The sequence below is a fragment of the Neofelis nebulosa genome, chromosome X (assembly GCF_028018385.1).
Source record: "Neofelis nebulosa isolate mNeoNeb1 chromosome X, mNeoNeb1.pri, whole genome shotgun sequence".
Taxonomy (NCBI): Eukaryota; Metazoa; Chordata; class Mammalia; order Carnivora; family Felidae; genus Neofelis; species Neofelis nebulosa.
Window position 1 is genome coordinate 86262554 of NC_080800.1, and position 26639 is coordinate 86289192.

Below are 26639 nucleotides of genomic sequence, written 5' to 3' on the forward strand. Positions count from 1 at the left end.
GTATTTGAAGACATTCTTCAAGGTTACCATTGAACCTTCTCTTCACTCAGCTTAACAACCCTAGGATCTCTAAACTTTCCTAGATTCATTTGCCATCACTTCAGTTATTTCTGTTATTCTTTGTAAAAGAGTGTTTTCCTCTGTAAAAGATAATAATGCTCAAATTGACTTAAGTGGAGTCTCCTTATGAGAGTCTGTGTTTTTGTTTTTTGCTTCTACTTTTTCAGATGAAAGAGAGAGCCTAAAATTTCATAATATAATCTAGGAGACTTCCATTTGTCACTTTGATGTTTCTCAGACATTTTATCCTCACCATCGGTGTATGATCATATCTGAATGTTATATTAGCAAAGATTATGCCAAAGCATTTTTCAGAGGCTTTTGCCATTGGAGCCAATTTGGTCATTAACCCAGGAGAACAACATGTTTAATCAAATTGAATCACTTTTTGCAAGAGGACAATCTTGTAAGCTTTCCTTTATCCATGGTCAGTCAATGTAATGCATAAAAATATAAAGTTGTAATTTGGATGGAGACTTAAAAATTGGATTAAAAAGGTCTTTCTCTATTGCTATAACTTTACACACACACACACACACACACACACACACACACACACTTCAGTGATATGCCGAATTTAATTTATACATCTGAAAGGGCAAAGTTTAGAGCTACACATTCCTAGAGAAAGAATGACACAGTTTTTGCTGCTGTTTAGCTTCAAAAATCTAAATAAGACAGAGACAAAACACAGATATTTAGTTTGTAATTTTGTGTTACCTCGTAACACACAGAGTAGAACTTAAAACATCTATGGGCTACTGCCCAGTCATAACTGGCCAATTCTGCAAGTTTACTGATCCTATTTATTAGAAAAATCTTCTTTGAGCTGGAAGTTTCTAAATCCTTTACAATTAAAAGGAATAAACTCAGTATAATTACTGAAAAACTCTGAAACCTTCAAACATATCAAATAGAAGATCTTTATATAAAATCACTATTTATTTTAGCTGGTTGCAAGGACTTATCAAGCCATCCAAAGTTTAATGAATATATACCTATTAAGTGAAACATACATATGCACATGAAAACATATGTATGGTTCTCAATACCTGAATAGTCTTATTGATGCAGTTTGGTACTTAAACTTTTTGGGGTAGAAAAGCTACTTTCCATTTGCCTTTCTGTAAGAAAAGGCTTAGTCAGGCCAGAGTTTAATTCAGGAGAATGAAACTAGATCATTTAGGCTGTCTGAATTTTGCTGAGCGGCTAGTAAATGTTACAGATGCTAGGCAAAAGGAACTAGTAAGATGAATTGCTTTGGCTACAAACTTTGCCCATTTTCCAAGGAAAGTCAGTCTTTCCCCTCCCCTTCTCTCCTCTTTTCCTTTTTGTCATCCTCCTCCTTTGTCCTTTTCTCCTTCTTCCTCATCCTCATCCTCCTTTTCTTTCTTCTTTTTCTCCCCTTCCTCTTTGCCCCCTTTCTTCCAGGCCCCGCCCCTACATCTAATAACCCCATCAACACTACCACCCACCTTCACCCAGTCAAAGTGGATGGGTCTACTCCTCTGTTCTACACAGCTCCCCCTTATGCTCCTCTTGGGAGATTTTTTCCTCTTCAAGATTGCCTTAAATGTCTATTTTAATCTGTGAATCTCCCCTGCATTTAAATGCTTGTTGTAATGTGTAACAGCTGCTAAAATATATCGCAGGGGTTCCATTTCAGCAAGACAATTATAAAACAATCTCACTATTTCTCAAAGTTCACATTTGGAATAGTAAATTGGGGAGAGTGAGAGGAGAGGTAGTGGAGGGTAGCAGTGTTCCTTGGAGAGAAAACTTAATTTTTGCAGGTTCAGCAACTTTCTTAAGGAGGGCTCTGAGCTAATACTCCTTCAAATCCTGCCCCAAAAATATGTAGGAATTTTCTGACTTCTCATAGTTCACAGTGGAATAAATGTGTAGTGTATGGTAAATAAGAGAAACTTCTAAATTATCTCGCTGACAGTGACTCATGACCAAAACAACAGTGAAGACCCTTGAAACGAGAGTACTTTGGTTTGGTGAAAGCTCAGATATTGGCTTAGACAGATAGTGGATTTTTTTTTTATAATTGTCTTGTAGAAGTGGAAACTTTGTAATAGTTCAGTAGCTTTTAAGGGGTGCAACAAACATTTAAACTCACACAAATGGCAAAAGCTGCTGAGCTTCTACTTTGAGGGTGAAAGGAATTGGATTTTGCGTATTAATAAATAAAATTGGTGTAAAGAAACAAATAAACCATCTGCCTTTGCAACCTTTCTTTGTAGCCCTCTAGCTCTATTTCTGTATTTGTCAAAGACTTATTAAGGAAAAAGATACTGGTCTTACAGCCTTGTAGTCATTGCTATGGCAAGATGATCTTTTCTTCATTTACATTCTGTTAACACAGTCATTTGTCAGTCAATTCCGGGAAAAACCAGTTCAGTCAGTTATTTTGTTTTCAAAATTTGGCCCAAGGAACACTGCTTAGCCTGGGGAATACTCTAGGTGGCATAGCTCTCAAAAAAAGTAAGTCAGTCACTTAAAACAAAGTAAAAAGTAATCAATAAAAGCAGATTTTTTTCATAAGATTTTATTTCTGTTATGAAGTCCCAAATGAATATGTTTCTTGGCTTAAACAGATTTTTTTATTGATAAAAAGAAGTTTATTGCATAATGATGAAATTAAAACTAGAAATGTATTGCATAATGATAAAAATTTTGGTGAAAATTTATTTTTGATATATGCATATAAAAGTATATGTAAATGCATCAAAAATATATCCTAAAAGTAAGTGAAGCCAAATTGATTGAATTATAAGGAGATATTGATCCCTCCACAATTACAATGAAAGTCTTTGATGTCTTGGAATTTTACAGATCTAGTTGACAAAAAATTAATAAAAATGCGACTAGTAAGCTTGATTTCTTAGAAATATGTAGGATTCTTCAAGCATCTATTAGAGAATAAACATTCTTTCCCAGCACTTAAGAGATATTTACTTGGCTATAAAGAAAATCTTAAATACTAAAGAATCTGTGTCCTATAGAAGATATTCTGTGACCAACATTCAGTACAATTTAGAAAGCAACCTGGGGTGCCTGGGTGGCTCAGTTGGTTAAGCGTCTGACTTCAGCTCAGGTCATGATCTCCTGGTTCATGGGTTCGAGCCCCGTATCAAGCTCTGTGCTGACAGATCAGAGCCTGGATCCTGCTTCAGATTCTGTGTCTCCCTCTCTCGCTGCCCCTCCCCTGTTCGCTCTCTGTCTCTCTCTCTCTCTCTCAAAAATAAATAAACATTAAAAAAAGCAACAACAATATATTTAGAAATTGAATGATTGCATATGTAACTAATTCATAGAGCAGTAAATATTTTAACATATACTAAAAATATTTATTCAGATATTTATCCAATCCAATACCTTTGATCGAATAGGAAGAGTATTTTGAACCTTACATGCATATCAAATAATAGTAATAAACCCTTTGTGTAATAATTCATAAATACTTGGCTGATTGGAAAAAAAATGTGTTGTCAAAAAAATTAATATAATAATACTAAAAAGATTATTTGGTGCATTTGGAAAAACAATTTTTTCAAGTCTTTCGGCAGCACTAGATTTTCTATCACACAATTCCTAGCACAATGCCTTGCAAACAAGCATTTCAGGTAGTTTTTGTTGGCTTGTATGCAGTACAAAATAGTAAAAAACTATACTTTGGTATAGTGTTGATGAATTAATTGAAAATCATTCTTACATAGTCATTAAAGTAAATTCACCAAGGTTGTCTATTAGGCAACCTGGATCAATATATTAAAGTTACTTCAATTTAGATTTTGAAGTAATTCAGATTGGCCTTCCTGAAAGTTCTGCTAAATTAATGAAGCATAATATAATTGTTTAGTCTTTTCAAAAAGGCAAAGTGGCTCTCAAAGCTACATCTTACAGATGCCCTCTTGTTCAAGTCAGGCATGGGGGAAGTATCTTCTCTGGACTCCATACTCTGATTTTAAGCCAGGTGTGGATATGTGGTTTTTGAGAGGTCTGATGATTAGCCAAGTGGGGCTGACTAAGATTAGAGATAGCCAAGTGGGGCTGGCTATCTAAACATAGTGGCCTAATTCCAGACTAATAATTGGATTCCAATTCCTGACTTATACAAAGTCACCCTGAAAATAAATCTCATCAAACATATTTTTATTATTTAATATGTCTCAAAATTGTCAGATAAGCGCTCAGCTGGTTAAAGTAGTATTTAAACAATGCATTTGTACTAGCATTTGAATTCACAGAAATTTTTAGAGTAAAATTCTTTCTTCCATTATAGATAGAAATTGAGACATAACAAAGTTCAATCATCCTGTTATATCAATTGTTTTCTTTATATTCTCCAACTATTAGCAGTTTGCTCCATTGGATTCAATCATAAATCCATCCTGAAGCTTATAATTATAACAGTAATATATAAGTATTACAATTTGAAAATAGTCAAATATGTAGAATCTCGTTGATTTGGAGGAGGGGAATAGTGGTCTGGATTTGAGAAATATTTTCTTTTTTAATTTTTTTTAATGTTTATTTTTGAAAGAGAAAGAGAGTCAGAACACTAGCGGGGGTAGAGGCAGAGACAGAGGGAGACACAGAATCTGAAGCAGGATCCAGGCTCTGACCTGTCAGCACAGAGCCTGATACGGGGCTGGAACTCACAAATCCTGAGATCAGGACCTGAGCCTAAATCGGACATTTAACTGACTAGGCCACCCAGGAGCCCCTGGATTTGTGAAATATTTTCAAGGAAAATCTTAAATATAATTTACTTTATAATATGCTTAATTTATTTAAATATAATTTGTTTTATAATATACTTTCAAGGATCTTGTAACTTTTCATTTGTACTCTTATTATGAAAATTGCCACCTTGTCTCTGCATTATGGTAGTTTGTGTATGCTTATTACTATATTAAAAGTTCCTCAAAATTGGAAACCGTAACGTCCTGTCTGGTGTCTGGCATATAGATAGGATTTAATAAATACTTATTAAATATGGAAGTTGCATGAAGGAGTGAAAAGAGCACCAGAGTTGGAAAGGAATCTTGGGCTTAATTGTGGCTACGCTACTACTCTAGGAGACCAATAGTGGTAAATGTAGCAGGAAGAAATGACAAAGTATTTGAAGGAAGAAAGAAAAGTCAGGGGTGCCTGGGTGGCTCAGTCAGTTGGGCATCTGACTTCAGCTTAGGTCATGATCTCAGGATTTGTGGGTTCCAGCCTGGCATCATGCTGTATGCTGACAGCTGGGAGCCTGGAGCCTGCTTAGGATTCTGTGTCACCCCCCTCTCTGCCCCTCCCCCACTCGCACTCTGCCTCTGTCTCTCTGTCTCAAAAATAAATAAACATTAAAAAAACTTTAATAAAAAAAGAAGAAAGTCAAAATTGTGAAGAAGGCAGAGTTGGTTTCTTCATGCTTCCATGATCCCTTAGATTTCTTCTGTTCCTTTACTTCAAATCCTGGAATCATTGCTACACACCCACATAACTCCCTACTAGCAGCTCTCCAGTGTGTATGTACATGTGTGTACACACAGAGATGCAGATTTTGTTACACTATGCATATATTTTATATAAATGTGCGTTTCAGCCTTATTAGTTTTAGCCTTATTAATCAGCATTATTATTGCCTTAGTCTCTTAGTCTTCCATATTATACTGCTAGATTTGTCTTTGCCTCACTGGCTTTCCTCTTTCAGGTAGCCTTAACTAAGATCTTCCTGTATTTGGAGTTTATTTTCCTGTGCACAAGCATCATCCTCCTCTTATCATGTTACAGATTTCAGCTCAGCATTTTCTGGGTGCCTATATCCCACTACCCTTTACCCTGAACCTACCTCTGTCTGCCGCACAACTCTGAGGGATACACTGAAAGGTTTAACTTTGAGCCTTTTAGCTGATTTCACACTCTTCAGATTTCATTTCTGTAGTATTGAAATAAACAGCCTGTTATTGGCAAGTCCAGCATTATAGTAGCCAAAATGTGCTGAAATTCCCACCACTTTTAGATAATTCCATAGAGTTAAAAAGGCCCTCCAAAAAGCAGACACCTCCAGTTAAAATGTACATATACTACCTTAGTGAGAAGCGGGGTTACTGGACAAGGCCTTCCCCATACTTCAGTAAGGGAAGGTTACTTAATGCTTTGACATTGAAAAGACAGAGCAAGATCCTGAAGAAATGGGATAGCAGAGTGAAGTGTTAAGGGAATAAACATCTGGCTGGACGATAGAGCATTACCCACAAAGGTCAATTCAAGGTCAATTCAAGGAGAAGTAGCTTTAAAATCAACTTAGTGGCTAGAATGAGGAGTCCCAAATTTTTTGAGGCTGGCAGGGCCTGGGAATTAGTGGTAAATTACCAAACTGATATTGATGGAAGATGTCCTTTACTTTCTTTTTTTTTTTTTTTTTTTTTTTTTCTTTTTTTTTTAATATATGAAATTTACTGTCAAATTGGTTTCCATACAACACCCAGTGCTCATCCCAAAAGGTGCCCTCCTCAATACCCATCACCCACCCTGCCCTCCCTCCCACCCCCCATCAACCCTCAGTTTGTTCTCAGTTTTTAACAGTCTCTTATGCTTTGGCTCTCTCCCACTCTAACCTCTTTTTTTTTTTTTTTTTCCCTTCCCCTCCCCCATGGGTTTCTGTTACGTTTCTCAGGATCCACATAAGAGTGAAACCATATGGTATCTGTCTTTCTCTGTATGGCTTATTTCACTTAGCATCACACTCTCCAGTTCCATCCACAAATGTCCTTTACTTTCTTTACACCTATGCTTTATAGCATTGATTAGACCATAAAGGCTATTGCTGTTTCTTGGCCTATCTTCAATTAAAGCCACTTTTTCTCCTCATATGCTTTTAAAATCTTTTATACTCTATGCCTGTTGTCTTACTTTTTCCACTGCTACTTTCATTTCCGTTTTCCCTCCTCCTTGGCATTTCCCCAAGTCCTACTTCCATCCTAGTCAAATGTAGATGCTTCTACGATACCTTTGAGAACTGCTAATCACTGTTATAGATTGTGGCAACAGTTCTGTTTATAAAGACATTTTTTCTCTGTAATGCATCAGCATGCTCTCTACCTTAGCTTCATGCTAAGGGCTGTTGTGTTTGTACCTCTATGATAAACCTGGGAGACGAGAGAATATTCTTTTGATTGGGTAGATTTTGAGGTAAAGCTGGTTCTTTTGGTTGAGTCCCTCTCCTTCCCCATCACCCATCTGTCTCAGTGATTTTATTTCAACTAGTTGTGCTGTTTGATAGAATTGGAAATGCTGCAGCTTACATCTGTCTGAGCAGATGGAATGCATTTTGCATGAGTGTTAACTGATTCATGCATTGCATAAAGAAAGCAATCTGTGTTAAAACATTGTGACATTGTAATGAAGCATAATCTGTTGTGTGCTAAAACCTGTTTGCTTATAGAGGGTTTAATTCTTTGCCTTTGCCCATGCCTTCACACACTACCCCCATGGTAAAGCCCAGAAAAACCTTAAAGACAAAAAAGCATTCTGTGACAATGGGAGAGAATGAAAACTGAAAGGAAAAAAAAATATTGATACAAAGGTGGTGGCTTTTGATAGCTGAGTTCTCTTTTATTTTTGTAGTGTATGGCCCTTCAGAGAGAGAAAAGAAACAGAACTTTGTGGGTGAAGGAAGCTTCCCACATGGAGAACTAAATTGTCATCTTACACTAGATCATGATTTTACTATACTTTACAAAGCATTTCTAATGTTTTTAGAGTATTTGACATAGTATGGACCCTAGTCTCAGAGAGTTCCTGTGTAGTTTCCTTAGCATTAGCACATTTACAGACTGTGACTTTAAACTTGAATTTGTGACCAGCAGTGAAGGTTTTATGATGTCACCTATTTCTAGCACCAATACTCAGTACCTTTTTATTTTTGTCTCCTGTAGACAGTACTATGCTTCTCACAAGGCAGTGAATTGAGGTCTTCCCTTGGTTGCCTACTAGTAGCTATTCATTTATTTCCAGCAAATGTTGTATGTATACTGCATCCAAGAACATTGCACTTTATTTTTCATTTTGTACAATTCACTGTTTGAATACTATAATGCAAAAGAGAGCAGTTCCATTTGCAAATGATGTTACTACATATTTTGACCTATTTTTCCCTACAGGAGTAATAACAAGGGTAATAAAACTCAGTTGAAGCTGCTGTATAAGCACACATAACTGCCTCAAATTGCAGGGCAGTTTCTAAGCTACAAAGCCACTGAAACCATGAAGGCCCTCTTCCGACTCCTTTCATAGTTCTAATAAGCATGACCATGACTGTCCCATATTTCTGGATGAAAAAAGACATTAGTGTTGGATTATGCTAGTGGTTCAGTAGCTTTTTAACTACAAAATTTCTGTTTCAGCATATATTATTTGGTTCCACTTAGCCAAGGTTTGGGTAACTTGGTGGTTTGCTAAGAAAAAAAAAAGAAGTGAGGACTTTGGAGCTCTCACCATCTCATGTACTCACAATTGATATGACCACAAGAGATACAAACAGAAGATCGTTGGTGGAGAAGTTTTGGGAGTAGTATCCAGGAGTTAGGGGAAGTATGGATAAGAATTAGGTAATGTCACCTAACAAACCAAACTTGTACCAATTTGGCAAGAGCCTTGGCACTTTTACTACTTTTGCAGGCTCATGTGCTGACCTTGACCAGCTCATATCTTCCCCTTTGAGGCTCTCTAACTGAAGAAAGTTGAAGAATTTTGAGTGGCTTCACAGTGGAACTACTAAGATGATTATAGGGTCAGAAAAATTAAATTAACCTATGGACAAATAATGGCCTTTGAGTTCCTGGAGTAGTCTGTTGCAGTTTAGCATTTCACAGTCATTGTGAGGAAACTCCAGTGTATCATGGTACACATTGAACTTTGGGCTCTTTAACTCTTTTCCCACATAACCTGGCATAAAAACTATTTTTGTAATTCCTGCTATCACACACACACATATACATACACACACCTTTGCCCATGCATCTCCTCCCTATTTAGAGCCCCATGTGGAGATTTATTTGGTTAGGTCAACACATATTTGCTGAGTGGTGGTTATGTGCCAGGCACTGTGCTAGACTCTAAAGATGTATAGAAAAAAATTGCCTTTAAAGAGCTGCCAGTATAATAATGGAGATGGATAGGTGAATAGACTACAGTTGGCCCTTGAACAAGGCAGAGGTTAGGGTCACCAATCTACCCACACAATCAAAAAATTCATGTATAAGTTTTGACTTCCCCAAACCTTAACTACTAATAGTCTACTGTTCTTGAAAGCCTTACTGATAATATAAACAGTTGATTAACACATATATTAACACATTAACACATATATTTTATAAGTTATATGTATGTTATATATATGTATATGTTATATGTATTATACTGTATTGTATATTATAATCTAGAGAAAATAAAATATTAAGAAAATCATAAGGAAGATAAAATACATTGATAGTACTGTACTATATTTATTGGTATCATAAGTTTATATATTTATTGAAAAAATCTGCATATAAGTAAACCTGTGCAGTTCAACCCTGTGTTATTTAAGGGTCAACTCTAATTAAGTAAGAGGATCTTATGAAGCCTCAGGATTATGATGTACCAAGTTGTAATGTAAGTTTCATTTTCGTTGCTGAAACACCTTGAATGCAGATTTATTCTCGTATTTATAAAGTTATGGCATTTCTTCATAGGGACCCAAAAGTGACAACTGTGTTATAAATGATATTTATAAAGTCCAGCAACAATCTCTTTGTTACTGTTCTTGAAGGAAGAGTAGTTGCTGTTCCCCCCCACCCCCAAATTGCAGTGTTTTCCCTGAAAGTTGTAGCAGCTTGATTACAGAAGACTTCAATCCTAACGTGCCAAGGTTAAAATAGTATTTATTCAACTCCAGGATTTACCTGCTCAAAGCCAGAAATAACTGCTCCTGCTTACTCTGAATTCTCTCCAAAAGGAGAAAGTCACACCCAAAATGAATTTTCCAACTTTGATACACTTGGCTGTATCAAAACCTTTGTGATTACAAATATCAAATCAGAAATTCTCTTTTCTTTAGTGCCCTTTGTCAGCTAAATGAATATTTCCCCTAAATCAAATGTAATGGGCATAATTTTTGTGACCTAGCACTTCACTAGGTTTTGTGGGATCTATAAAAAATGTGAGTCTCAATAAATTTTTCAGTTATCAAATAGTATTTATCAAACATCTCTACACATTTGTGACTTCCTTAAAACTTTTAAAGCAAATCTAATGTTGTAGTTTGTGGAATTCCTTTAAGAGGCACGAATATGGACTTGCTAATCTTTGTAAGTCCTCTCCAGCCCCATGTCTTTACTTTCCCACAAACACAAGGCTGACATAAACTATCCTGTTAGCCATATTGTCTCATTCCTCCACAGCACAGCACAAAGTACTCCCAGATGCTGTTTGCGGCTGCACTCTTGGTGGCCTTGAAGCATCACTTGGTTTGTTTGCACAAAGTTGGCACTCAAACAAATGACTAGAAGGACAAAACAGTGTGAATAAAAAACAAGGTTACCAAATGGACATGAATGTAGTGAGTGCCTTGTGGCCTTTCACCACCACAAAACCAACTGAAAAGAAAGAAAGAATGCCCTGGGGATTATGTGGTTTATATTTGCCAACATAAGGCAAAGCAAATAACTGGAAGGACAATGTAGGAAGTGCTAAATAGTTGACAGTCTTTCCACAACAGTTTCCTTAATTGCATGATTAAAAATAAAGTTTTTTGCCTAATCAAAATTACAAGGCCATCAAGGACTGTCTTGTATTCTTTCTGGGGAAAAACATAGTAATTAACTGCCACAGAATGATGGATTTTTCCAACACAGCTGTCACAACTACTATTTTAAATCATTTGTTATGGTTTAAAATGTGTAATCCCCAAGAAATTGATCATTACTGCAATTCAGTACTGGTTTTTCAGTGCCTTAACCACCCTGATCTTTGCATTCAGACCATTAACTAACAGAAGTCAGTCATAAAATGTAAAACAACTAATGGCTAATTACTTAATGATCGTTTCTGTCTTATTTTCAACAAGATTTTATTTTAAGAAATTGTACACTGAAGTTTCTAGCATTATAAAACAGGTGCACTCTTGAATTCTTTCATTTTCATCTCTTTTTATGGCCACTCCCACTTTTTCCTTTTCTTTTCTTCTTTACTGGCTATGCCTTCATACTGAACATTATGTCATAGCCTTTGTTTATGGTGTGTCACTCATTGGGTCCGCTCTACCCTTCAGAATTTGCTAAAATGCTATGTCATCTTTATGGTCCAGTTGACATTCTACTTCTTCCAGGAAGCCTTTTCAGTTACTCTATTCATCATTTATTATTATTCAACTATTATTCATTAAAATGGTTTTATTGTATCGGGCATTGTGATAGGCACTAGAGATTCCAAAGCAAAAGAAATATATTCCAAGACTTGAAGTACTTTTATGTTTCACCTGATTTTATTGATGGAGTGACTAAAACATTGATATAACTATGTGCTTCATAACTAGACTTCATTGCCTTAATGTATTTTTTCACTCTCATTGTCTGTATGTAATTATCTTACTCTTGTGTTGTCAATGTGGTTCTGTACTTATAAAGGATTTGAGATGACTGAGTCCCACCTAAGGCTCATCACCTATTCCCTGCTCTACCACTACCCCTCTTCCTACTCTCCCTTTCATTACTGAATCTATCTCCTAAATTTGCTAATAGAAATAATGAATAACTGGAACATCAAATTATCTCCATCTGAGCAGGGCCAAAGGCACAGGACAAGCCTATAAAACAAAAATGGAAATCTTGAGATGATGTGCGCCAAAAAGAAGTATGGGGGACTGGTTGGTCAGTTAGAAGTCAGCAAGGCTAAGTCTCAAGTGACTAGGACACTGAATAATTTTCTTCTGCAATAGTTGAGTAACTTATAGTTTGATTATGGATCCCCAATGTACAAGTTGACCTGCTTTATTACTTTTGAGATTTTCCCCCAAATTGGAAGTAATCTGAAATGTAGTACGTAATTTGACTTTCCAAAAATAAATTTGATAAGTTTAGTATTTAATGAAAACTAGTATAAGTCCATTTGTAAACTACAGAATTCTTTTATGACCATCTCTTAATTTTCCTGTTATGTGTATCAAGATATTCCTGCATTGGCTTTTGTTTAAAGCAGGCACATATACCTTTTAACAATTTTTTTTTTATATATGGCTAGTACCCTAAATTCAGGAACATGCCACATGTTCCTTTCATAGGGCAAACTCTGAATGCTAATGTTCAGCTTGGAGCCATTGCAGAGCAACAGCACAGTAGTAAAATGTTTGGCTGGGGGAAGCAGACTAAATAATGCTGCTTATTTGATTATCTAAGTTAATTACTAAATAATGCTACTTATTTGGTTATCTAAGTTAATTACTTAAGAACACAAATTCTTGCCAAATTGAAATAAACACATTGAGGAATTTATGTTCTCTCCTAGAAAATTTCAAATGATCCTGGAAAAAAAATACACATTTGTCCCAATTACTATATTTTAGAGTACAACCCTAGAAAATAATTGTAAGAACATAAATTACTCAGGGATTTTTTTAGGACTTCATTTAAGACCTTCACAGGGTATCACGTGTTTATTCTTTTGCCTTTAAACTGTATTTAGTCTGTATTTGGGACCTGGAATTCATGTTGTTAATTAATCTTTGCATTTTGTTTTATTCTCTAATTGTTCCAGGTGTATACATATTAAAAACTGTAAATTCCTCTAATAAAGTTATGACTTGACACATTGTGTCTTTTCACTTATCCATCCATTCCCCCTCCCATTTTTTTTTACCTCCCTTCACACTTTGAGTATCCCTTCTCACTCACCTTTACCTTGCTCACCGTTCCAGATACCTGCTACCTTCCTTATGGCTACAGGATAAGATTTCCTGGAACTCTTCAGACTCTAATCCTTTCCTTTCTCCACCTTCTGCCTCCATCAACACTTAACTATCCATTGCCATTCTTGTAGTTATCTAATCTGAGCATCTAACTCATGCTAAAGTGTTAATGACAAATAATAACTCAGTATGTCTTTCTCTCAGCTAACATTTGAATAATCAGGGAGTTTTATTACTTTAATAAAATTGAGGACATAATGAATGATTTTGTGTCAGGTGGTGGGGTGGAAGAGGGAATTCTTTGACTACTTGACCTTTTATTGCTGCTAAAATTATATTATATCGTATGTATCTATTAATAATCAAACTTGAATAAGTTGAATGAGCTTGATGACAAGTCAAAGAGATGCCTGAGTTGAAGATATAGATTACTTGATTCCAAATGTCAATAGGTTTGAACTTAGTGTCAAGAATGGCTACAAATCAGTTACTACATATCATCTTCTGTTATTCAAATATGAGAGGGCCTGTGAGCTTACACAATAAATTTAAGCAGTAGTTTATTTTCATATAATAAGAATGAGACCTAAGAGAATCTTTTTCTCCTTGCTCTCTAATTCTTGAGAATTAAAAAGTCGTTTTTTGCATGCAAACTTTGTTTCAGGAATCTTTGTTAATACAGTGCAGATAGTGGCTCCTGTATGATATTAGTGGTTTTATTGATGATAGAAAAAAATAAAAACCCCACATTTATAGTTTAAGGCTTTCCCTGTGATTTTCCTGTATAAAATTCACAAGGACCAGTGAGAACTGTGAGGTTATTTAACACTCAGTCTAGAATCCAAAACCAAAATTCTTTTTTTAGCATTTTCTCTGTGTTTTCAACAATGGGGTATTAAATTAATTTCTCATAAAACATTTGTTGCAGTTGAAAAACAAGGCACATCCTAGAAATTGGTTTGCTGGTCTTGGTTCAATATCTGATTAAGGGAGACAATCTGTTTATGACAACATGGCCTTCTGTTGAGATCACAAAACAGCTTCTATATGGCCAGGGAACCACAAGATGGCACCACTGAACAATTAGTTTATCTCAAGATGACTTCTACATTCTTTAGATAAACACTTGAGAATAATGTTATCCCTTTTCAAAACCAACATCAGTCACTTCTAATGAATAGGGTATGAAAGGAAAAAATAGTAACTGTACAGTGGAGAAACTTGGCAGACATCACTTTAACCAAGTAATCAAGGTTAACATCACTGGTGATCATTCATACCGTATACTCCTGACATGATGTGGTGAGAAGGGCACTTCACTTCTGTGGTGTTCTTTCCCCAAACCCACAACCTCAGTCTAATTTTCAGAAAACTTTAAACAAACCCAAAGTGAGGTATATTCTACAAAATACTTGATGAGTACTTTTGAAAAGTGTCAAAGTCATGAAAAACAAGAAAGAAGACTGAGGAACTGTTACAGATTGCAAAAACCTAAGGAGATATGACAGCTAAATGGAATGAGATATCGCAGTTTGGGTCTTACAAAAAGAAAATTAGTGAAAAAACTGGAGAAATCTGAATAAGGATTATGATGTAGTTAGGAGTATTGTACCAATATCAATTCTTAGTTTTGAAAATTGTACTCTGGTTATATGAGATGTTAGCATTAGAAGAAGTTGGGTAGAAGATACATAGAAACAAAGATCTGTATGATCTTTGAAACTTTTCTCTAAGTCTAAAATTATTTGAAAATAAAAACTTTTAAGTCAAGATACAGAAGGAACTCTCCAAAATACTAGGTTAACAGGCAGCAATTTTCCATTTATTTATTATATGAATATACCAGACTTCTATAAAAGCTTGCATAATGGTTAGGCATATTAACCCAGTATATGGTTTCATGATCTAGGTTTTAATTCCTCTACAGACACAGTGAGCATGTTTACCAAACATTATGATACTTTGTCTGACAAAATATGTTCATGCAACTTTCAAATGAGAGAATAAATCACAGATAATAAGAACCAAATTGATTATCTCTGCTTTATGGCTATTGGTGGCACCTTAAAGACATTCAATTATGTCACTAAATGTGTGTCATGAGTATGATAACTGTGTATTCTAGCTTTTTAAAAACTCTGTGGCTTACTAACCACTGATCAAATGATATCTTTGCTAACTAACATGGCAAATATTTGTGTTGCGCAGAATAGTACTTTAGCCCATAAATAACCTTTGAGAATCAAGAAAGGAAACATTTATAACTCTTTTAAAGGATGTGTGAGAACCAGTTTTCATCACGTTGTATTTGTGCATACCAATGTAAGAAAATTTTCACTAAAAACGCTTATATAAATGATTAGGGAAACACTTTGTAATTCTTGATAAGAGCTAAATAAATAAAAATATTTATGTATATTTTCTTCCAGAGATGCAGATGAATGTCGGAGTCTCCAACATATTCATATATCCACATGCAAAAGGATGAAATTGGACCCCTATCTCATACCACTCACAAAAAATTAACTCAAAATGTGTTAAAGATTTAAATAACCTGAAACTGTAAAACTCCTAGAAGAAAACATAGGGGAGAAAACTTCTTGACATTGGTCTTGGCAATGATTTTTTCGGTATGACACCAAAATCACAAGCAACAAAAGCAAAAATAAGTAAGACTACATCAAACTAAGCCTTCTGCACAGTAAAAGAAATCATCAACAAAATGAAAAGGCAGCCTACAGAATGGAAGAAAATATTTGCAAACCATATATCTGATAAAGGGTTAATATCTAAAATATTAACTTCCTTTTTCTGATCAATCAATAACCTACAAATTTTCCTTTCCTTTAAAATTTTTGGTAGCTGTCATGCTACCTTCAGATTTTCCTTTCCTTTAGATCTTGGTAGCTGTCATGCTTCACCCAAAACTGCTCACCTGATTCCAGACATTTCCTTATACATTAATTAGTAGTTTCTTCTCAACCCTATCCCAAGTCCAGCTCATTCCCTTAGCTTAGTTGCTATCCTTCTATGTGTACCAATTTCTTAGGGCTGCTGTAACAAATTAACACTAACTGGATGGTTTAAAAGAAAAAAAACTGTTCCTTCACAATTCTGAAGGCTAGAACTGTGAAATCAAAGTGTCTACAGGGCTATTATTCGTCTCAAGTCTGTAGGGAGAAAGTTTTCCTTGCCTGTTCTACCTTTGGGTGATTGCCGGAAATCTAATTCTTCCTTGACTTGCATACATATCAATCCAATCTTCTCCTTCTCCATATCTGTGTCCAAATGTCCCTATTTTAGAAGGACACTAGTTATTGGTTTTAGAGCCAGCCCCAGTCCAGTATAACTTCATCTTAACTTGATTACATCTGCAAGGACCCTATTTCCCAAAACGGGCACATTCACAGGTACCAGTGGTTAGAGACTCAGTGTATATTTTTGGAGGACACAATTCAACACATAACACTTTGACATATAACTCTTTCAGGCCTGACCTCATAAACTGAAATCAGCAACCCATGCCACTTGCAATCAGTGCTACAACCATCTATCCAGTATGATTATTTAATGCTTAGTTATTTGGCAAGAACTGGAGTTAAGTCAAGGTGCCAGCATTTCTAGAGTTATTCTAGTTACTGGAAAATCTTCTGATCCATTTCTGACACATGACCCCATTTACAAATTGTGGCATGCTCAATAAAATTGAAGTAACCTTAAACACATGAGATTAAAACCTATCAGCTTTAGGGCACCTGGGTGGCTCAGTCAGTTGAGCATCTGACACTTGATTTCAGCTCATTGTTTGTGGGATTGAGCCCCATGTTGGGCTATGCACGGAGCCTGCTTGGGATTCTCTCTCTCTCTCTCTCTCTCTCTCTCTCTCTCTCTTTCTTTCTTTCTCTGTCTCAAAATAAATATTTTTTAAAAACTATCACCCTTATCAATGGGGAAAAATAGAGAAGTGTTGACACTCTTATGTAGCATGTAACATTAGTGGTAATGGTAGAGAATTCTTTTCCTTTTGATTTTCTTTGATCAGTTGGCTTTGTTTTGATGAGAGGACTTGTAAGAATCATCTAAAAATAGTATTCATATACTTCAAAGTGTATACTTTATAAAAGAGATTTGACAACAAACAAGTAATATATTTAAGGATCACATTTCTGAAATCAATCTTTTGCATTTACTCACTTGACAGGTTACCCAAGATATTAACAGTACTATTGAGACACACCATCCCTCATTTGATCATTCTATAAGTAAAAAAGTGTTGCTGTCTTTCACATGAGATCTGTGATTAGTAACAGTCCTTTGGTTTGAATACCCTTGTATTTCCTACAGCTATGGCAACAAATCCACAAATTAGGTGGCTTAAAACAACAGAAATTTATTCTCTTATGTTTCTCAAGGCCAGAAGTCTGTAAGGCCATTCCTCCTCTGAAGGCCCTAGGAGAGAATCCTTTCTTCTCTCTCACTAGATTCTAGTTGTTGCCAGCAATCCTTGGAATCCCTTAGCTTGTAGTTGCATCACTCCAATTTCTCCTGTCTTCACATGGCCATCCTCCCTTTGTGTGTGTGTCTGTGTCTCTGTGTCTGAATCTCCCTCCCCTTTCTCTTACCAAGGCAGCAATCATTGGCCACTTTAATGCAGTATGACCTCATTTAACTTGATTACATGTGCAAAGACCTTATTTTCAATTAAGGTCACATTCTGAAGTTATCAGTTAGCCTAAATTTGGGGGAGACTGTAATTCACTACAGCCCCCAAATCAAATATTCTTCTAGAAACGGCATTATGTTTTAAGTTGAAGCTCAACTCATATCAACACAAAATTGAATTTTGGGGGCTCCTGGGTGGCTCAGTCAGTTGAGCACCTGACTCTTGATTTTGGCTCCGGTCATAATCTAACAGTTCGTGAGTTCAAGAGACTAATGTCTCTGTCCTGACAGTGCAGAGCCTACTTGGGATTCTCTCTCTCCCTCTCTCTCTCTCTCTCTCTAAATAAACTTTAAAAAACGGATTTTTTTTCTATGACTACAAGTTGAAATATATTAAGAGGCACCAGCCACACAATGAGAATTCATATTCCAAACATCTATATCCATTTTTGAAAATTATAAATCTATAACTTGCATTTGCATTTAGGATAAGATTAAATTTTGGAACTCATAACATTTTCAATGAGAAAGAATCTTTCAGAACTTCTTCCTTTCATAAATATCATTGGTTCTTAGGACTGAGGGCATACCAAACGGTTTACAGTCATTGAATTACTTATGTATCACTCTTACCTATGATCATTATGGAAAAACCTGTTTAGTGTATACGAGGGTCCAGTGGAAAGATGTATCTGTTTAATACCACATAATCAGTTGAAAAAATGTTGAGTATTAACATCTCCTTTTTTCCTATCTTCAATCTGAAATTTTTATTTTCCATTTAAATTCTCTGGTGCCATGTAAACCTAGACTAAATATACTAAGAAAGCAGTACCTTCAAATGGCCAATTATGTCCACTATTTAATACAAACACAAAAAAGCAAAACTACTCCATAAACTTGCTTGATTTTTCAAGTCGGTTGGAGTTTCTTTAAAATATTCACAATTTGATTTTTCTGTTCTCTATGTAGTACCTGATATTTCATCTCTGTGTAATATGCTATATTCCATAATAGGCTACAATGTTTTAACTTAATTAATTATTTAATTAAAATTTTTTAATTCCAGTTAACACACATTGTTATATTAGTTTCAGGTGTACAATATAGTGATTCAATGATTCTATATATTACTCAGTGCATCAAGATAAGTGTACTCCTAATCCCCTTTACCTGTTTTACCCACCTTCCCACCCACCTCCCCTCTGATAACCATCAGTTTGTTTTCTATAGTTGAGAGTCTGTTTCTTGGTTTGCCTCTGTCTCTCTTTTTTTTCACTTCACTCATTTTTTTATTTCTTAAATTCCACATATGAATGAAATCTTATAGTATTTGCCTTTTTCTGACTGACTTATTTCACTTAGCAGTATACTGTATCCATTCATCCATTGATGCCTGCTTCTTGATTATATACATGGCATTTAATGTTTATTACTCTCCTGTGTTTCAGGGACTCCATGAAAAAACTGGTGCATTTACAGCTGTTAAAGTGATGAATGCTCGTAAGGTAATGTATCTTATCCATATATTGTTCAATTTAATGGTATCCTATGGACTTAGATACACAGCTCAGAAAATATTGTATTTGTTTTTCATCATTATTATACATAATTATAATTATGTTGATCTAGATTTATTATGTGTCATTTAATATTATTTCTATCCATAGTATATTATCTTTATTATTGATTTATTGTAGTTATACATAAAAATGTTTCACTCACAACAAAAAGTCTACATATTTTGGTATTCTATAAGAATAAGGAAAATATCTATATTCCTGTATATTTCTAATTTATTATCTTTTTCTAAGGATAGCAAAGAGGAGATTTCCTCTAATGTTGTGTTAATCCTTCTGTGTTTGATCATATACTTTTCCCTGTCCAATCTTTCCTTTTGAGAATTGAGGCCATTAGACTCTCAATGACAGGTAGAAGGAAAGAAATTGTCAGAGATGCACATTTTTCAGACATTTTCTGACAGATGAGCAAGAGAGACAGTTTAATTGGCATTGTTCCTGCTAACATTTATAAAGTTGCATCATGGTTCATAACATATTGTCACAGAATTTGCTAAGTACTGATTTCTGTATTCTTTCTTCAGCATGAGTGCCTTACTTTCTCTAGATAATATTAGCATGAACATAGCAAAAGTCAAAAAAATTTCACTTCACTATACCTTAAAGAAAAATTCTCAAATGTTATGTTTGAAAAACTATACATATTTACTGAACCATTGTCAATGCCATAAACTGTTATTTTCCAATTTGTGCAAGGAGTGAATTGCTGAAACTATTTAAAGAGTTGCATGCTTTTTATTTTGCCAGTAAATGTCAAATGTTGCAAACCAATGTTAATTTTAAGATATTTTGAGGTTTTGTGGATTTATTTTGCCCTACAAATCATGGCTTCCAAATAATCAGCCCAGTACTTTTTTAGTGAGACTATCTAACATACTTATTATCCTTGTTTTGACTTGAGAGACCTTTGACTGACATTTAATCTACATTTTAGATACTCTAACTTTTGAAATATTTAAAACTCATTTTCAGACCATAGATAGTTTCAATTACTGTGTTTTGTAAGGAAAAATAGAACTTTATTAACATCAAATTGTAATTTTTCCATTAATATGGTAGTTAAATCTGTTATTTTGAATTTGGTGCCAATTTTCTGGATATATAAGAATCTGATTTTTAGGTAAAATTATTAGTGAAAATTGAAAGAGGAATAATATGTCACTCTTACATTTAATGCCCAAAGAACACAAAGTATTTAAGAATAAATCATTTTCAAAGTGTACTAGTAGGTCTAATAACATTTTGTTCTTGGTTTTGCAGACCCCTTTACCTGAAATAGGACGACGAGTGAGAGTGAATAAATATCAAAAGTCTGTTGGATGGAGATACAGCGTGAGTACAGAAAGTCTCCTTTAGCTCCCAAGTTGTCTTTCCTTTAATTTTCACCTTTAAACTAACCCTTGTATCATTATCTTTAGAAGGCCATAACTAAAATATTCTTGCCTGGAAGTGATAACATATTATCTTTTAACACATTCACATAGATCAATCATTATATGTGAACACTAACATCATCAGAAATCAGGGGCTAGAAGAAACAGTTCCCTGAACAGGTAAGTGTTGAAAGCAGGTGAAGGATTAGTTATATCCACAGAGTATAGAGCACTCTAGCTGAGTAGCAATAAAGGAGATGATGAAACCAAGAGCAAATTTTGCCTTAAATTGGCCCTGGTAAGGTCTTTTTTATACCTTTTACATGGTATTCCAGACTGATTGGCTATTCCCCCATTATGATTCTAAGAAACATTGCTATTGTATATGAGTTAAATGAGGACTACTCTTTTTTTATTGTAAGAACAATAGCAGACAGAAAACCATAGCTATCCAACATAAAAGTCTTCAGATATCTGGCACAGTACTTGAATACATAAAGGAGTGGAAATGCTTTGTATTTGAAGCTCTTTAACTTCCTTACAAAGCACTCTCTATGACTAATAATTTGCTAGCTCTAGAATACAATCATACAAAGAAAATTCTTCTTCAGTAGATGTTGGTGACCTATCAAAATATTGTATGAGCCTAAAAGCAGAATTCCTGTTCTTATCAATTTTATTAAAACTTTTTTAACTGTTTATTTATTTTTGAGGGAGAGAGAACATGAGCAGGAGAGGGGCAGAGAGAGAGGGAGACACAGAATCTGAAGCAAGCTCCAGGTTCTGAGCTGTCCGCACAGAGCCCAATGGGGGGCTCGAACCCTCTAACCGAGAGATCATTACCTGAGCTGTAGTTGGATGTTTAACCGACTGAGCCACCCAGGCACCCCATTATCAATTTTGTTAATTGACCTTCTTTTTCTTACACTTCTCCTCAGCTGTCTGGTATTCAAATATTTCAACCTTTTGTGTCTTAATAAATATGCTCTCAGGATTTAGGATAACTTTTTCCATTAACCCAATCACATTCAGAGAAAGTTTGTATTTATATTAGAAAGGTATTGGTAAACAGCTTCTTGATTGATCTAGTAAGTACCAGGCTCCTGTTTTGTTTACAATGTATCTCTGGAATCAAAGCCTATCCAAATAAAAGAGGTAGTACTGATTAATCTAACACACTTTGGTAGATCAAGAAGCTGCAAAGTGTAAGGTATGAAAAATATAATTGATTAATTTTGGTTTCATCACACATTTCTGTTAATAAGTTCCTTTAAAGATCTTTCCCAAACCCTCTCTGGTATTCTTTCCACAAGGAAAAATATTTTGGTTCTAGAATGGGGTGAAATTATAAAGGAAGTTGTCGCATCCTTGAGCTGTCTCTTTCTGACAAAAATTAGGATATTCAGGCAACGCTGGGACAACTGGCCCTGAGCCAGGAAATGCTATAGCATCATATTACTGAGATATTTGTGAGAGTTTTAAATTACCTACTTGGCCTGATGGATAAAATGTACTTATGTGTTTCTCACAAGCTCAACTTCCTGTTAATTGAGAATGGCAAACACACTAATGCTTTTCAAACATATCTGATCTTGGTTTATTGGTTTTGGGAGAGTTTGCATTTATGTGGGAAACTCACTCTTAAAAGTTTTTCTAGTTGGGAACTTTGAACTCTCTGATTATATATTTTAGTAAGAAAAATAACTGCTAGCTGATCAGTCAATTAGTATTTATAAATCATCTTGAATCCTTTGGGATAAGAAGGTTGTGACTTACACACACATCTCTTTGAGTCAGGGGTTTATGGAAATAGCAATAATGTGGAAGTCCAGACACACAAATCTAAATCCCAAGTCTACCGCTAAACAGCTAAGAAATACTTGGGAAACAGGTCTTACTTCTCTAGGCCTCAGATTCCTCATACGTAAAATGCACCGGAATATTTGGCCTACTTATAAACAGAGTTAAAAATATGGTCAAATGCAACTGCATAGCTGCCTTGAGCCCAGCCATTCTTCTATTCTTGCTTGTGGACATGACCTTTCTAACTCAGAAGGAAAAAAAAAAAAAGCTCTATGATAATCAAACTACCAAACAAGTTAAAGGACTCAGGCTGGCCCCTGCTTCTCTTTTACATGTTCTTTGTGTTCTTACCCTCACACCATCATCTCATTCTTATTTACTGCACTCTTTATGAATTCATGTTCCTTTCAACCCAATGATGGTGGCTTGCTAGGTACTGACAATGCCCATGTACACATAGAATTGCTAGTTCCTGAGGTTTATTTCTATACAATGGCAGATGTTGTTACCATTTCAAAGGACAGCCAGATCTGAAGTAAAGCAGAAAGTTCAATGGTCCTACATGACAAGAATGAAAGTCACGAAGATCAATTTTTAGCTTTGTAGAAAACAGGTTAAGGGAATTCAAAGAGAACTTATTAACTGAGCTTCCTTGGGAGGCTGGGATGACACTGGAACCTGGACTTCTATATGATTCTCATGCTACAAGTTAATTGTTTTATTTATTTCTGCCTTTATGACACAATAAATACAGAGAACCTGGAGAAACCAGGCCTCATCCCCTTCTCCCAAAGACAAATAGGTGTCTAGATTTTTTTTTTAGTTGTTGAATATTTATGGGTAAATCCACTGGAAAATCCCAGAGAAATGTTAAAGAATGTTCTTCAGCTGCTAGCCATTTCTCTGAGATTTCAAACTTTTATAAGGTATTATGAAAACTTGGGGACATTTCAGAACCTAGTACATTGCCTTATATTTATTTTATAACTATTTTTTAAAGTCTAATTACACTATAGCTAAAGATTAAAAACATTGCTCATCTTTCCTACTGGGTCTGAGAGAATAAACTAAGAAGGAAAATGATAACTGACTAGATATATTCAGCTACCTATTAATTTCAGCTAAAATATCTATTTCCCCCTACCCCCAGGTCATCAAGCCAATATAATTGAAGGAAATTCTGGGGAGAACTAAAGATAAAGGTTAATTCCTTAATTTCTTTTCATGCCAGTTGGCCCTTTCTGATTCATTGCCCGAAAGAAGTCAAAGGTATCCTTTTTCACTGGATTTCACAATAGGAGCTCAACGGTATTTTTAATTTAAAAGTCTTCTTTTCTATTTTTAATTGTTGAGGAACCTCCATACTGTTTTCCACAGTGGCTATACCAACTTGAATTCCTGCCAACAGTGTGTGAGATTTCCTTTTTATCCATATCATTGTCAACACTTGTTATATCTTGTCTTTTTAATTTTAGCCATTCTACTGAATAAAATAAGTAGGACTGAGAAAGACAAATACCATATGATTTCATTCATATGGAATCTAAAAAAGGAAATGAATAGACCAAAATCAGAGTCAGACATAAATACAGAGAACAAAGTGATGGTTGACAAAGGGGAGGAGGTGGGATAAAATGGATGAAGGGTAGTGGGAGATACTGACTTCCAGTTATGGATGAGTCAGTCACAGGGATGAAAAAGGTACAGAATTAAGGAATATAGTCAATTATATTGTAATAGTGTTGTATAGTGACAGTTGGTAGTTACACTTGTGCTGAACATAGTATAACATATAGAGAAGTTGATTCACTATGTTATACACCTGAAACTAATGTAGCACTGTGTCAACTATACTCAAATAAAAAAATTAATAAAAAAAATTCTTTTTGGTCAAAAAAGTCTTTACATACTACAACATATATTTATTTTGCACAATAACAGTACTCTTGAAAAGTTATATAAATGGAACCTTTATAGATGCAGTGAGAGAGCTTTTTTATTTACAATCAAATGAAATTTAGAGCTAGTAGGCATTCAAAAGACCCAGGTAGTGAATTCTTTTGTCAAGTGGGAGATCACTACCTGAGCCATTTTATATCACCCTCAACTTCATTATACATTATCCTGTATTCATCAATGATTGTGTCATTCATGTTTGTGAATCTTATTTCCTTGTATGTAAGTTCCTTTAAATTAGGAATATTATATCTAAATGCATAAACCAATGATATGCTCATCGGAAATTCCCAACAATTTAAGTTACTTTTTTGTAAGTTAATATTTTAAGATATTTTTCTCCAATGCATTGCATCTGTATACATATAAAGTGTCATGATTTTTAAATTATTGAGAAGCAAAAAGCTGTTTTTAGATTGGCTAAGAATAGTTACAGATGGATTATGGAAACTACCTGATTGTCACGGTACAAGGGGACAGCTAAATCTTTAGGGAGAGAGAATAGCTTCCCATTTCACTCCACTATAACAAATGTGATGAAAGTAAAAGCTGATGTTGTAGATTAGGGTAAAAAGTGGAGAAAGGTGTACAGTTCTAATAACACTAGTGCAAGTGAGAAGGTGAAGTAACATAGATACTGTATGATAATACCTTACATTTATAGCATTCTTCTTTCAAGAACTTCAAAGAACTTTAAATATATTGTCCCATTTGGTTCTACTAATATTCCATTTAGATAGGTAATGGCTAACTTCCATCAGACTTCTGAGGATAAATTCAACCTTGGGAAAATTAAGTAAATTTCCAACTTTTATTTTTTTTTTTTTAAATTTTTTTTTCAACGTTTTTTTATTTATTTTTGGGACAGAGAGAGACAGAGCATGAACGGGGGAGGGGCAGAGAGAGAGGGAGACGCAGAATCGGAAACAGGCTCCAGGCTCCGAGCCATCGGCCCAGAGCCCGACGCGGGGCTCGAACTCACGGACCGCGAGATCGTGACCTGGCTGAAGTCGGACGCTTAACCGACAGCGCCACCCAGGCGCCCCGTAAATTTCCAACTTTTAGCTATTTGTTCTAAAACTCATGTGTCCTTATGCCCAGTGTAGATGCCCTTTTCTGATGACATCATACTGTCTTCTTCTAGAAATAGCTCTTAAAATTATGTATTCTACCTTGGTGAACCCATCCAAAAAGATAGCTTCAGTTATCACTACAGAGATAATTCTCAAAAACATACCTTTAGCCCTGACCTATACCCTGAGTGGCAGCCTCGTATCTTTATTCTATGTAATTCTACACATCCATAGAAAGGAAGTGCATTTATTCTTATTGATGTAGAAATGTGTGCTTTGGGTATTGAATAAGAAATGCGAGTTGCAGAGTAGTGAAATATATATATTCTGCAGGAATAAAAATGTCTGGAGGAATATACACACTCAACTGTTACCATTGGTAGGAAGAAATGTTCAGTGATTGTGAAGTACTTACATATTTTATTTCATATATGTAAATATATTTTATCCATATGTATCACTGTTGTGGTTAAGAAAATAAATGACTTTAAGCATATCTTTTTAAAAAATTAGCACAGATCAAACCAGTACCTTTGAAATGCAGTGAGTCAGAGGGGCACCTGGGTGGCTCAGTTGGTTAAGCACCCAACTCTTGATTTCAGCTCAGGTCATGATCTCACAGTTTGTGAATTCAAGCCTCACCTCAGGCTCTGTGCTGACAGTGTGGAGCCTGCTTGGGATTCATTCTCTCTCTCTCTGTCTCTCTCTCTCTGTCTCTCTCTCTCTTCAAAAATAAATAAATAAACATTTCAAAAATGCAATGAGTCACAAACCAAGTCAGTGTGGTTACATGTATAAGGATAGATATGCAGATCAATGGAATAGCACTATTTCCATATACCTATGGTCAAGTGATTTTTGACAAGATAGCAAAGACAATACATGGGGAAAAAATAGTCTTTTCAACAAATGATGCTGAGATAAGTAGATATCCAAATGTAAAAGAATGAACTTAGACCCCTACTTTATTTAACAATTAAGGGGCGCCTGGGTGGCTCAGTCAGTTGGGCGACCTACTTGACTCAGATCATGATCTCACAGATCTTGAGTTTGAACCCTGCATCAGACTCTGTGCTGACAGCTCAGAGCCTGGGGCCTGCTTCCAATTCTGTGTCTCCCTCTCTCTCTCTCTGCCCCTCCCTTGCTCTATGTTCTGTCACTCTCCTTCAAAAATAAATAAAAATTGAAA

At 35.3% G+C, this 26639-nt stretch overlaps 1 protein-coding gene across 1 annotated transcript in view; it reads left to right on the forward strand.

The window, feature by feature from the left end:
• Positions 1 to 26639, forward strand: part of NRK (Nik related kinase) — a 141253-nt gene that overhangs the window by 52425 nt on the left and 62189 nt on the right. Inside the window, exons 3-4 of the mRNA XM_058713970.1 lie at positions 19117 to 19173; positions 20506 to 20577. Coding sequence (XP_058569953.1) covers positions 19117 to 19173; positions 20506 to 20577 — 129 coding nt within the window. The remainder of the gene's footprint in view (positions 1 to 19116; positions 19174 to 20505; positions 20578 to 26639) is intronic.